This window comes from Myotis daubentonii, chromosome 1 (assembly GCF_963259705.1).
Source record: "Myotis daubentonii chromosome 1, mMyoDau2.1, whole genome shotgun sequence".
In the NCBI taxonomy this organism is placed as follows: domain Eukaryota; kingdom Metazoa; phylum Chordata; class Mammalia; order Chiroptera; family Vespertilionidae; genus Myotis; species Myotis daubentonii.
Window position 1 is genome coordinate 148646167 of NC_081840.1, and position 14730 is coordinate 148660896.

A 14730-nucleotide genomic window follows, 5' to 3' on the forward strand; every position below is an offset into this window, starting at 1 on the left:
CATTGGGCCTCTAGTTACATAATAATAAAATTGTTCCTTTGTAACCTTTTACAGCATCGTATTCACCTCTGAGGGTTTATGCTACCAACAATAACATCATATCTTTTTGTCAAAATGGGCAAGGCTAAATAATATACTGAACAGCTCATAAAGAGCCAATTGATTTGTGGGATCCAATTGAAGTTGTATTTTAACTTTTAAATTATAAATGATACCAATATGCAAGATTAAAAAAAAACTGACAAAAGAAATGCTTTTGTGTGATATAGCCAAATTTTCCAAACTGTATCAATGAAGATGTGAATGTACAACTCCTAAATTAAATTTTATAATTAAGGTGGGGTTTTGTTGTTATTGTTGTGTAATCTTACTTGAGAGTATTACTTCAGAAGGGCAATGAAAAATAATGACTCTCAGAGAGAAATCTGCCATTTTTACTCAGGCCAACCAATCTACCATTGGTTTGTTTATTAACAAACATCAGAGTGCCATAATGCTGTCTTTTTCACTACTGAGCATTATTGAAAGTGAATGACAAGAAAATGCACATCAGGACAATCAAGTTATATTTCAATACAAGTCACAAGACCACTGAAGCTCATGGCTAGAAGGAAGTGGGAGAAATTTCCTTGACACAGGTTCCGTGCCAAGGATAGCTCATCAGAAACAACTGTTTGACTTCTGAGACTACCTTTGGGCTTTCCACTTAATCTACAATGGTTTTTCATTTTGTAAAATGCGAGCAACCTGAATTATCTTTTAGTCAGTATGAAAACTCATGATTATACCTTATTTCTTAGATTTGCTTCAATTTGTTAAACACAATATAACTTCTTTAAAATGCAGTTGAGATGGGGCAGTATTAATGCTTGTCTATAGATTAGCTTTTTACATTTTTTGGTTATGCTTTTATTTGTATAACTAGAGGCCCGGTGCACGAAAATTCGTACACTTGGGGGTGGGGGGTTCCTCAGCCCAGCCTGTGCCCTCTCACGGTCTGGGAGCCCTTCGTGAATGCCCACGGGGAGCGGGCCTATGCCGTAGTCTGGCCTCCCTCTGCAGAAGACAACCAGGTCAATCAGGGGAAGGTGCTGCCCCTATCACCCGGCTTGGCCCTCGCAGCTGCAGTGACTTTGTCTGGAAGGACATCCAGAAGGACGTTCAGCTGTCTGGTTAAATTAGCATATTATGCTTTTATTATTATAGATTATTTATACCAAGGATTATCATTTGACCCATGGCCTGCCAAACCTATGTACCAACGATTCCTGTTATAAGACACTTAAAATTCATAAGGATTCAGGATAATGTGAAATGCAGAAAGCATTTCAAATTAGACATGTCTTGCTGAATTTCAGTTTTGCAAACCCTCTGTGGCTGTGCAGTTTTGACCCTCAATTTCCTCACTAAACAATGGGAGTGGCAACATCCGAGGGTGGTTGTGAGACAAAATGAAATCATTAAACGCCTAGGATATGGCTTGCCATCTACTAGAGCAGTGGTTGGCAAACCGCGGCTCACGAGCCACATGCGGCTCTTTGGCCCCTTGAGTGTGGCTCTTCCACAAAATACCACATGCAGGCACGCACGTACAGTGCGACTGAAACTTCGTGGCCCATGTGCAAAAGTCGGTTTTCGGCCTGGGCGAGTCTATTTTGAAGAAGTGGTTCGGAAGTGGGGGGTGTCGGTCGTTCGGGTGACGGGAGATGCGGCGCAGGCGGGCCGCGGGATACACAGTGTGGGGGAGGGAAATTGTAAGGAATTTAATTTTATCAATAAATAATATCGTTATTAATTATGATATCAAGTTTTATTCAACATACCTAAAGTCTAACTAAGACTTAAAACTTTAAGTAAAGTTTATTAAGTTAATTTTAGGGAACGTTGTGGAGTGAAAGAAGATGTAGTGTCGAGGATTGAGAAAGGTATGTTGAGATGGTTTGGACATATAGAGAGGATGAATGAAAGGAGATAGACGAAACAAGTATACAAGACGGGTGTGGATGGGAGAGTTGGAAGGAGTCGACCTCAGCTAATGTACCTCAATCAGATTGAGGATGTTTTTAGCAAAGGCCAGTTTAGGAGTACCCTAATTAAGTTAATAACAATGTACCTACCTATATAGTTTAAGTTTAAAAAATTTGGCTCTCAAAAGAAATTTCAATCGTTGTACTGTTGATATTTGGCTCTGTTGACTAATGAGTTTGCTGACCAGAGGGTTAAAATGTATTATTTATTGTAGGGTTTTTTTTATATAACAGAAGGAAGAAAAATTGAAATCTGTAGATAAAGAACCTGGACTAGTAGATAGCCCCAAGAAAGCAACAACTATGTGCTGCTAAAATTGTGAAGGGCCAGAGAGGAAATAAATAGAATCCTGAAAATCATCATAAGGCAGAAACAGATTTAACTACCTCTTGGCCTGCCTAATACTTACATCCACAAAAAGAAGCCTTGAACACTCTATTCTGGCTGTAATCTCCACAGTTTCCTCTGGGTAGTAGTGGTTTGTTTCTAGTTTTAAAGACAGAGGCTTAAATAAGAAGCCAAAGAATCAAGCTCCTGGGCCTGGGGCATGCCATCTGCCTAGCATTAAGCAAGAACCGAAAGTCAGTTACAGAAGCACAGTCATTTCCAACATGATTTATGTTCCATCCTTGAATGTGGCAGGAAGACTGCAAAAGATATTTGGAAGCCAATGCTTCCTCTGAATAAAGTAAACGAGTATAAGCTAAGCCCTTCTCCCGGACCATGCTGGCCTGTTAGATAGGCTGCCAATGTGGAGTCCGTGAACCCTGGAGCAAAGTGGCTGTTCGGGGATGAGAAAATAGCTGGAGGCCAATGATCATCGCTACCGTAAACGACCAGCGCACAGTACAAACACTGAGGTCAGACAGCAGATATCCAGGATATTACTCAAAAACACATCTAGCTCAAAGCTGACAAGATAATCTGTTCCTGTGGGTGCAAAGCAGACTGGAATGCTGGCGCTATGACCTACTCAAGGAAAGAAAAAAGAAAGTGCAACTCTCCAAGGGCTCCATATCATGCTTTCTGTGCAGGCAAAAGTCCAGCGGACTTCAAAAGGAGTGATGCCTAAGGGGGAGCACTGGGCCAAGCCCACGGGGGGTATCATTTCCGCGATCATGTTGCCATCTACATTTGGTGGACTGGCAAATGCAAATACTTCAGACACAAGTTTAAACAGATGAAAAAAGAAGTGTGAAAGAGCTTGGAGATTTGCTTGCAGAAAAAGTCCTCTAAATTCCAGGAAAAGCATTTAATATCAGGAACTTCATAAGTTATTTCAACAGTCCCAAGAGAGCCATTGGTTTATGATGGCATGAAGATTAAAAGTTTTTCTAGTTGACACATATTGCACTCCAACATATCACACGATCACAAAACAGTGTACTTCAAAAATAATTTCCCAAAGTTAAGTACTCTTAACCGGTCAGTAACATTTTCCTAATTGAAATATAGACCATATTTTGAGGTTTTAACATACATGATCCTGATTAATGTAGAAGAGTCAAAATGCAGCAAAGATACTTACAGGAAGACCTATATGGGGGGGGGGGGTAAGAAAGAAAAAAAGGAAGAGATAAATTAGTGAATATGCAAAATATTATGATTAAATAAAAAGATTAAAACATCATCATAATCATCAGCACAATACAAGGGACAAAGAAGTCAGTGATTCTTAATATTTTTTTAGAACATAACCCTTTGACACCATATCAGCAAACTACATTTATATCTATGTGCATACAAAACTTATCATAAAATTTCAAGGAATGTTCAGATTCCCTGAGGCCTGTTTATGAATTACTGATACATTTATATATTTTAAGCAAAGACTGACTCATTTATATACCTAAAAATTTAGATAAAATATGAATCACAAGGATCTTTGGTCATTATAATAGGCCAATTATAGAGAATTGAAATGTAAACTTTCTTGAGTTTGGTAAAATGGCTAAATTAGAAATGTACTCATTATTTGTTCTAAGAATGTTTTTCATTCAATAGTATTGTCAATACATAAAAGAATAAGCCTTGATGTTTATATGTTTCTTTAAAACTATGTTTTCTCATCAAAACACCAGCAAATTCTAAGAAAATGTCAACAGTTCACACACCATAGGTTCAATTAAAACACCAGTTCTAAATAGTCAGAAAGTTGGGAATTAACTTTTACATTTTCTATAAAACTCTGCCTAAGCATAAAGTTTTCACTTTCCTCCCCTCGATCCTATTTCTCTTGACACAAAGATCAATTCAGTGATTATTTGACTCCACCAATGTTTTATCATTTTTTTCTCAAAGCAAATGTATAAAGCACCCTCTATTATGAAACTGCACTTTTCATAGGGAATACCTATTCAAATTTCCAATCATTTAGAGATAGTGAGGTTTAAAGACAACTTTTGAGAATACTCTTAAAGTAATTAAGCAGCTACACTACCCAAATTCTTGAATTTTTATAAACCCTTTCTACTTTGACATCTTTTTTTCCAAAAGGAAGAAGAAATGAGACAAAATAAAATCAATCTGCACTCTGTTCTTTTTGATAGGTTAGTATTTCTACTGTTTGAACCCTTAGTAACTGATTGTTTTTAATACTGAGAATTACTTATTGAGAATAACATTTCTTATCACACACCAGAATCAAACCTTAAATCACCTTCCTCTTGTCTTGCAAGTAAGACCCAATGGCCTCACATAGTCATTTACATTTTTGGAGTCTTAGACTTTATATACAAGTAAAACAGTAAGTGAACTCACTTGGATATCTTGGTTTCAAAAAAATAGTTTTTATTTCACTCTTTTGTTTCACTTTGCATACAGGGATTTGGCCTGAAAGCAAAAACTCACTGAAGTGGCTTTAGGACAATTGGTTGTGTTTCAAGTTCTGCTCATAAAAACTGCATGGCTTTGGCCAAATCACCTGACTACTGTGGACCGCCATTTCCTCAAACACAGAATGAAAATGCTGGATTGATTGCTAAGACTCCTGTCATCACTAAAATTCTATGGTTATACAAGAGGAATAAAAATTCCCAAATTTTGAAATGAATGAGAGTAAAAGCATGACAAAATTGTACCATTAGGACAAAATAATAATAAAGCATTCCTAGACATATGCCCTAGTGTCCCAAGGCAGATGTTTTCACAGAGAACCTGTATGTGTGGACTGACCACCTATGAAAATGGAAGCATGGGTGATGTTGCCACACTATGTTCAGCCACACTGTGTGCAGCTAAGAAACCCTCACTGTACAGTGAAAGGATGGACTTGATGCAATAAAGAAGACAAAATTGAGTGTCAGTGGTTAGTAATAATATTTGGCAAACTTTTCCTTTGATGGAAATAAGAAAATAAAAAATATATTCTAGGTCTAGTAGAGATTTAAACACACACACACACACACACACACACACACACACACACAAATGCTACAATAATTAATTAGGAGGAACAGATTCAGGAACCTAAGTGGAACCTAAGCAGCTGAAAAAGCAACTTACCAGATTCTCCTCTTCGGCCCCTCTTACCTCGTTTCCCTGGAGGGCCTGAAATACAAAAAAAAATACATATATTTTTAAGTTTTGGTTCAGAAATGGCTAGTAAATAATTTCTATATATTTTATCACTGTTTTTAAGAATGCCAAGAAATAGACCAGATATTTGTAGAGGACAGCACTGTCTTTGATATTTCAACATAGCTCTTCAGCTTCATTCACCTATAAATGTTTGCACTATTTCTTTCACCACCCAGTATCGCTTAGAAACACTAAAGACATGGAATTATTGTTTATCCTGCCCAGATGTCATCAATAAAGGAAAACTTTTCTAAGCAAATAGGTTTTATTGAGTTTCATATTTCTTAGAAAAATTTATTTTCTGAAGGTGTCAATATAAATAATTAAAAGTGCTAAGTATAAATAAATAACTGATTTCTCTTCAGTAAGTTCCATTATGATTCTCTTAAAAATATTTAGTTGGCAGTTAGTTAAATGTATATATTAGTAATAAAAATAACCTTACACATATTCCTATTTTATTACATGTGAATTTTTATATATTGGAATTTCTCTGATTGAGAACCAGCTGAGTTAAAATCACAACCCTTTGCATTGGAAAGTGTTTAGTTAGTAACTATGGGTCCCAGTTAACTAAGGGCTAGCTCCTCTTGTCATTCAATAAATACTTAGTCTTTATGATGTCACCATTTTAAAAGTGGAGAAAAAACTTTGCTTTTTCAGTGATTCACTGATGAAGACCACCAAGCTAGTATGTATCAGACTGAGCACAAGATTCTAGACATTTATGGCTTTCAAACCATTATTCTCAATTATATAATTTCTCCCCTCATTTCCTTGTGTAGGAATAGCGCCCACTAAATTATGGTTCCAGCAAATAGAAGAGAATAATTAGCCCACAATGAGAATTGAGGTCTTGTAATATTTGCTGGAAGAAAGAGGCCAAGGAAAATACAGAACTTCCTGGTTTTAAAGAATGAGCTGCTAAGTTGGACTGATGACTTCCAAATTCCACAAAGTTCAAGACACAAGCAGCACAGGCCTCAGCATCCAGCTGACTCTGACTGTGATCCTGAGCTACCGACTTCCACATGGAAACACTATCATGAGAAATAAAAACATTGGTGGGCCAGTTAGTTTCCTCTCAAGCCTGTACCACAGAATAAGTCCAGCCATCTGTGTTTTGTAAGAGGTTAAAAACAATCAAGCAATAAAATCAATTGAAAATATTAGGAGAAGCAGCTTTATAACAGACCCCAAAATTTTCATTAGAAATTTCAGATTTCTTTCTATATTCTGAAATAAAAAGATATTTTAATCATATTTGGAGCACTTGGGGCCAGATTGAGAGCATGAGTATCATGTAAACAGGTAAATAAACCCAGTGGGACCCTAGTAGGTAGGGAAAATATACATTTATACACACATTCAAACACACATATACAGAGATATACAGGGGTGGGCAAAAGTAAGGTTACAGTTGTTCATATGAAAAAAGGCATGCAGATTATGATTCCTACGATAGCTTTAACTGTGTTTCACATACTCACAACTGTAAACCTGCTTTTGCCTACTCCTGTATTGACATATTCTGATATGTAAAATATCCTACGATTAAAATTCAGATTTTTTTCTATTAAAAAATCAATTAAACTAAGAAATTTTTAGAAACTAGAGAATCCTTGATTGGCTGCCTCCTTCAATATACTTATGATGTCTTTGATCTGCATAGTAGGGATTATAGGTGATGAATAAGATGTGTATCTTCCCTGAAGAGGCAAGAAAAGTTGAAAAGATTAAATATATACATGAAAAAGTCATTAGTAACATGTTGTGAAGATGGCACAATGAGTTTATACTCTGATTTGCTTCTTCTACTCCACATACATGGTCAATTATAGAAAGAAAAACCATTTTAGAAGTAATTGTATTCAAAAACAAATGGACATGCCTACAGGCAAAAAATGGACCAGAAATGCAAAATGTAGAATAGAGATAAAACCATGAGCCTGCTGGGTTCCAGTTCTACAAGTAGGAATGGTAGCCATGACTCTAAGTTCTCCAACCAGAGCCAGGTTCATTTCTTAAAGCCAGAGGCATGGAAATGCTGGAGAGATACTGAAAAAACCTAGGAGTCTGGCTTAAAGGAGGGGGAATACAAGCATAATCTCTCAATCAGGAAAGCTGATTTTTTGAAAAAATATTTTTATTGATTTCAGAGAGGAAGGGAGAGGGAGAGCGAGATAGAGAGAATCCTTGATTGGCTGCCTCCTGCATGCCCCATGCTGGGGATTGAGCTCACAATCTCCTGACACAGAATCGAACCGTGACCTTCTGGTTCACAGATCGACATGCAACCACTGAGCCACTCAGGTTGGGCAGCATCTGCTGATTCTATGTCTAATTCTATGATATCCCCAACATAAATGTGGGACAGGAGTCTTAATATGACATTTTAAGATAAGTCTGATCTAGAAGGGTGGGAGGTCAAGTAAAGACAAACATAACATTTTTAGGTTAAAAAAAGGTAAACACAGGGAAAAGAAAGTCAGACACACAGAGAAAACTACACACACACACACACACACACACACAATAATAATAATAATAAAATACTTTTTCTATTCATAATGAATATAGAAACCCAAATTCCAAAAATGTATGAAGAAATCTAATGCTAAGAAAGACAGCACTCAATAATAAGATCATGAATTCCTTAATTATTTTAATAAAACATCAGACAAAGGTTGGTATGTTAAGTTTTAAGAGTTAAATGAAGAAGTAACATCCATTAAAGGGCAGAATTTTAAAAATGTAAACAAGGGGGTGGAAAACAAGGAAATTTGAAAAAGAACCCTTTAGAAATCTTGAAAATGAAAAAATATAGTCATCAATTTTTTTAAAAAAGATAAAACAATTAAGTGCTAGCCTGGATATGGTTGAAGAAAGAACTGATGTGAAAGATGCAGAATTTTGTGCACCCCAAAAATTCACATGTTGAAATTCTACCCCCATCCCCACTCCCCGTGTGGCTAGTGTGGCTAAGTGGTTGAGTGTCGACCCATGAACCAGGAGGTCATGGTTTGATTCCTGGTCAGGGCACATGCAGGGTTATGGGCTTCCAGTAGCAGGTGTGTAGGAGGCGGCTGATCAATGAGTCTCTCTCATCATTGATGTCTCTATCTCTCTCCCTCTCTCTGAAATCAATAAAAATATATATTTTTAAAAATTCTATCCCCCAAAGATGATGGTATTAGGAGGTGGAACTTTCAGGAAGTACTTTAAGTCATGAGGCTGGAGCTCTCATTATAGGATCAGTGCCTTTTATGAGACTGAGAGTCTCAGTCCCTTCCACTACACAGTGAGAAGATGCCAGTTATGAACCAGGAAAAGGGCACTCAACAAAAGGCAACCATGGTGGCTCCTTAATCTTAGACTTCCCAGCCTCCAGGGCAGAAAAGAATAAATTTCTGTTGTTTGTAAGCCACCCATTATTTTTTTATAGCAGCCCAAATGAACTAAGATGCTATCTATGTATCTATCTATGTTAAGAAACAAAATTTTACTTATGTCAATAAAAGAATCCAGAAAAAATGATAGAGGAGCCTTTTTATAAAAGAGATAATAGATGAGAATTTTGAAGAATTGAATATAAGAATCCTAAGATTGAATTTATACTCTAAGTGGCAAGTCAAAATAAATCACAATTAAGCACATGGAAGGAGAAACTTAAGAATATTGAAGGATAAAGATAAAATGATAAGAACTATCAGAGGGAAATTACAATGGGAAATACTTAGACTGACTGCTATCTCACCTATAACAAGATGCCAAAGAGCCCCTGATTTTTATGACAAGTCTTAGAGACTATCCTATATAATAAAGAGGTAATATGCAAATTAACCCTCACATCCTCACAAGATGGCTGCCTATAACCAGGCCAACAGGGGAGTTAGCAAGGGACAACCAAATGACTGACCAAGCAGGCTGCATGGGGTGACCAGGCCAGCAGGGGGGGTCAGTGAGGGCTGACCAAACGACTGAACAGCAGGCTACGACCAGGCCGGCAGCGGGGGCAGTAAGAGGTGACCAGGCCGGGGGGGGCAGTTTGGGGCAACCAGGCTGGCAGAGGGTGTGCAATTGGGGGAAACCAGGCAGGCAGGGGGTGCAGTGAGGGGCAACTAAGCCTGTGGGGGGGGGCAGTTGGGGGCAACCAGGCCGGCAAGGGGAGGGAAGTTAGGGGTGACCAGGCTGGCAGGGGGGGCAGCAAGGGATGATCAGGCTGGCGGGGGGGGGGGCAGCAAGGGGTGATCAGGCTGGCAGGGGGGGACAGTTAGGGGCAACCATGCAGGCAGGCAGGTAAGCGATTAGGAGCCAGCTGTCCAGTATTGTGAGAGGGATGTCCGACTGCCGGTTTAGGCCCAATTCCAAGACATCATTGATGTCTCTATCTCTCTCCCTCTCTCTGAAATCAATAAAAATATATATTTTTAAAAATTGCACACCTCCTAATACCCCCAAGGGGTCCCAGATTGGCTGGGCTGAGGGGACCCCTCCCCTCCATGCATGAATTTCGTGCACCAGGCTTCTAGTAATTATATGCTTATTGGAATTATTTTGTCATGTTCCCCTGGAAAAACATCCCTTTTTAATAGTATAATTTATTAAGTAAAAATAATAGTTTGCACAAATATTTAAAAATAGTTTTAAATAAACTTTAAAAATGATATTTAAAAGAAATCAGCTTATAAAATGATTTAAAAAGTAATGTTTTTTTTAAGAAATCAAAAACAAAGTTAGAATATTTCTGACCATGTCTGCCTCAAATATCCAATCAGAAGGCTTACAGAAATGAATCAAATATTGTGGGAAACCTGCTTATTATATTGAGAACTGAAAAAAATAGAATCTAAGGAAAGTAAAAGATATTTGGCAAGACATACCTATTAAATATGACAAGGTTTTACAAATAATTTCATAATATTTGAGAGGAAAACATGAAGCTAAACTAAGTTATGAGAAGATGGGAAAATAAACTGTATTGGATTTACAAAGAAAATACTAGATTTGAGGAGCACATGCTATATAATTACTATAAGAAACAGAGGATTGGATAAGCATTATATTGAGCTTAAGGAAATAATAAATTATACAAAACTTTCAGTAAGACATAAAGCTTTTGTTTACAAAAGAATAAATAGAAAGCAAATGGCTTAGGCTTCTGGTCAAGACGACGACATAGGTAAATTTGGTGCTCATCGCCTCCCACAAACACATCAAAATTTACAACTAAAACACAGAACCATCATTCAAAATCACCTGAAATCTAGTTGAATGGAAGTCCTACAACTAAGGAATTAAAAAAGAAGCACATCGAGACTGGTAGGAAGTGAAAATGCAGAACTGGCTGCTCCCACACCCATGTGACAGGTTAAAATCAGGAGGGACATCTCAGCTATGGAGATTTCCCTGGGGGGTGAGGGCTCCCTGACCCACACCAGGCCCCCGGCCCAGGTTTCCAGTGCTGGGAAGGAAAGTCCCCACAGCTTCTGCCTGTAAGAACCAATGGGGAGTGTGGTTGTGGGATTGCAGGCAGTTCCTCTTAAAGGCCCCTGCACAGACTTACTTGGACCCACTCCCTCTGAGCTCCAGCACTGGGATAGCAGCTTGAAAGGAACCTGTGACATTCAGGGAGCAACTAAATTGTCTGGCATCAGGGCAAGAGCTGGAGAGGCAGCTTTCTCCCAGATAGAGTGCTGGCAGAGGCCAGTGTTCCTTTGCTGAGTCTGTCCTGCCACAACTGACAGGCTGCGCCATATCTGAATCTCCATCAGCCTGGCTCAGACTTTTCACCCCACCCCGAGGATTCCCCAAGACCCCACCCTTTCCTACTTGCAGGCTCATCCAAGCCTTTTCCATACAACTGGCCTCTCTTGCCTCCTGCTTTGGACTTTCTTAAAATCTCTCAAACAAGCAGTAGTTGGCATTAGTGTGCCTCATACCTCTCAATAAGTGGCCCACTCCCAGTACTACTGGCAGCTTGCCATGGTTCACAGCTTGGTCTCTCCTGAGCACCTCCACGCTCAACACAAGTAGCAGCCATCTGCACTCCAGAGCCAGTACACCTGGTTGACAATTTCAACCACACCAAATTACAGCTCTACCATCTCCAAGAGGAACACATTCAAGGGAGGACTTGGTGAGCACTAAAGCCCTCTGAAGCAAGTCCTGCCCCATAGGAGTGTTTCTGGTACCTCAGCTCTTCAGTTATAGACACATATGATCCTCACAACAGATTGGCATGGGGATTATTCCCTCTCAGTGATACCAACATAAATCAAGGCTCAATTATAAGAGAACTGCACACAGCTCACACAGGGGTGCACTTGGAGTGCCCAGCTCAGGTGACTGGGCAGGCTGAGCCACTAAGCCCTCCAGGACACCTACTAAACAAGATGACTCTACCAAGTCTGGGAGACATAGAAAATCTACCTAATACACAGAAACAAACGCAGGGAAGCAGCCAAAATGCAGAGACAAAGAAACATGTCCCAAAGGAAAGAACAAGAGAAATCTCCAGAAAAAAAATCTAAATGAAATGGAAGCAAGAAAGCTACTAGATACAGAGTTCAAAACATGAAGCATACACTAACTGAAATAAAGAATAACTTACAAGGGCTCAACAGTAGAGTAGAGGATGCCAAGGATCAAATCAAGAATTTGAAATATAAAGAAGCAAAGAAAAAAACACCCAATCAGAACAGCAAGAAGTAAAAAAGAATCCAAAAATATGAAAGCAGTGTGAGGAGAGTCTGGGACAACTTCAAGCATACCAACATTCACATCATGGGGTGCTGGAAGAAGAGAGAGGGCAAGACATTGAAAACCTATTTGAGGAAATAATGACAGAAAACATCCCCTACTTGGTGAAAGAAACAGAATTACAAGTTCAGGAAGCGCAGAGTCCCAAATAAGGTGAAGCCAAGAGGCCCACACAAAGACACATCATAATTAAAATGCCAAAAGCAAAAGACAAAGAGAGAATCTTAAAAGCAGCACGAGAAAAGCAGTTAGTTACTACTTACAAGGGAGTGCCCATAGGACTGTCAGCTAATTTATCAACAGAAACTTTGCAGGCCATAAAGGAGTGGCAAGAAATATTCAAAGTGATGAAAAGCAAGGACCTACAACTATTACTCAACCCAGCAAAGTTATCATTTAGAATTGAAGGTCAGATAAAGAGCTCCCCAGACAAGAAAAAGCTAAAAGAGTTAATCACCACCAAACCAGTATTACATGAAATGTTGAGGGTCTTCTTTAAGAAGAAAAAGAAGAAATAAAAAATAAAAAATATGAACAATAAAATGGCAATAAATGCATATCTATCAACAATTGAATCTAAAAATCAAAATATATGAACAAGGAATCTAATGAACAAAATAAACTGATGAATAAAATAAAGCCAGAGGCCTAGAAACATGGAACAGACTGATGAATTTCAGAGGGAAGGGAAGGGAGGCCAGGAAAAGATTAACCAAAGAATTTATATGCATATATGCATTACCCATGGACACAGACAGTAGAGTGGTGAAGGCCTGGGGTGGGATGGAAAATGGGTGAAAGGGGCAATGGGGGGAATATTCTCAAGAATAAAGGTAAAAATATAGAATAAATAGAAATTTGGAAGAAGTCTGCTGTGCAAATGAGACAATTTGATATTGCTTCTGAATTTAAGGGTAAAAGTAATACAAATGATACGGATAGGGTAAATTTGACAATGGACAGCTGGCAGATCACCAAAGTGAGAAGACGAAAAATCAGATAAGACAAATGACTGCTGTTTCCCAAACAAAGTTTATGTTAACAATAGTTGAAAAAGAGAGCAGCCATTTCCATTCCAACTGAGCGATGAAGTATTAGCCAAACATGAGCAGTAAGAACAAATATAGAAGCTGGAACCTGACTTTTATTTACTGAATTTGGCCAGATCCTTGTAGCAAAAATTGTCAGGGAATTCTATCAGTGGACAGACATGACTCTGCAAAAGAAATTGGTTCAAGAACATGAATAGGAAGAGAAAAAGCAGAAGCTATCAGCAACAAGGAAGTGAAGACTTATAAGCAGAGATTTCACGAAATGAAGAATGAGTTATAGAAAATAGAGGAAAGCTATAAAACCAGAGTGCTCTTCAGATAGGAAATTTCATGATAAGCAGTACCATTCATGCTTCAGAAAGAGATTTTGCTTGAAAGATGATGCAAATTGTCAGCCTGAGATAATTAGTAAGAATTAGCCATAATGGTAATTCTTTAAAGATGTGTTTAAAAAAAACCGCACACACACACAAAACCAATGCAGACAGATCAAGATCATTAAATCACATCATAGCAAGGTGTCATAAGCCAAGTTGGTACCTTTGGCCCACAACAAATACTGCTGGAGCACTCTACTCTTCACTAATGATGTCCCTACCTGTGATAAGGCTCTGATTAGGTTAGATATGTGCCTAGAAGTAAACATACGCCTATATATGGCCCTGCCTCTGGTCTTGGCGGGCAGGGGGGTAGGGGTGGCGTGGGGACAAGTGGTTATTGAAGGTATCTGGAATAACCTTATCTGATTTATCAGAAAAATGACTTGTCAATTCTACTCCTATTACTTGGATCTGTTTAATCTTCTCCACTCCTACTAGTAATTTCAAGCTAAACTTAAACATAACCTTTCTGGGTACTCAGCCTTTGCAAAGAAGGAATTTCTGTTATTTGCAACAACATAGATGGACCTGGAGGACTTTATGTTAAGTGAAATAAGCCAAATGTAGAAAGACAAACACTGTAATGATCTCATTTATATGTGGGATCAAAAAAAGTCAAACTCATAGAAGCAGAGAATAGAATGGTCACACCAGGAGCTAGGAGCGAGGGGGAAAGGGCGGGGGGGGGGGGGTGATGATCAAAGGGTACTGCCGGGGTCTAGCCCCAGCAGGTCCAGGGGTTCCCAAAGGTGTGGACGGAGTCGGCGAAGAAGGAATGTCATGGAGACAGCGTTCAGTTGATCAGCAGCCTAGCCAGGATCTCCAGCCCGGATCTCCAGAGAGGTTCTGCTTCGGATCTCCAGCGAGGTTCTGTAGCCATGTTCCCTCGCTAGGTTCTCCAGCCAGGTTCTGTCCAGGCTCTCCAGTCA

At 38.8% G+C, this 14730-nt stretch overlaps 1 protein-coding gene across 1 annotated transcript in view; it reads right to left on the bottom strand.

The window, feature by feature from the left end:
* Nucleotides 1-3001: 3001 nt before the first annotated feature.
* The window catches only part of COL25A1 (collagen type XXV alpha 1 chain), a 274692-nt gene continuing 262963 nt past the window's right edge, over nucleotides 3002-14730 (bottom strand). The window contains exons 3-4 of the mRNA XM_059699636.1: nucleotides 5533-5577; nucleotides 3002-3186 (exon numbers count right to left, since the gene is read on the bottom strand). Coding sequence (XP_059555619.1) covers nucleotides 3002-3186; nucleotides 5533-5577 — 230 coding nt within the window. The remainder of the gene's footprint in view (nucleotides 3187-5532; nucleotides 5578-14730) is intronic.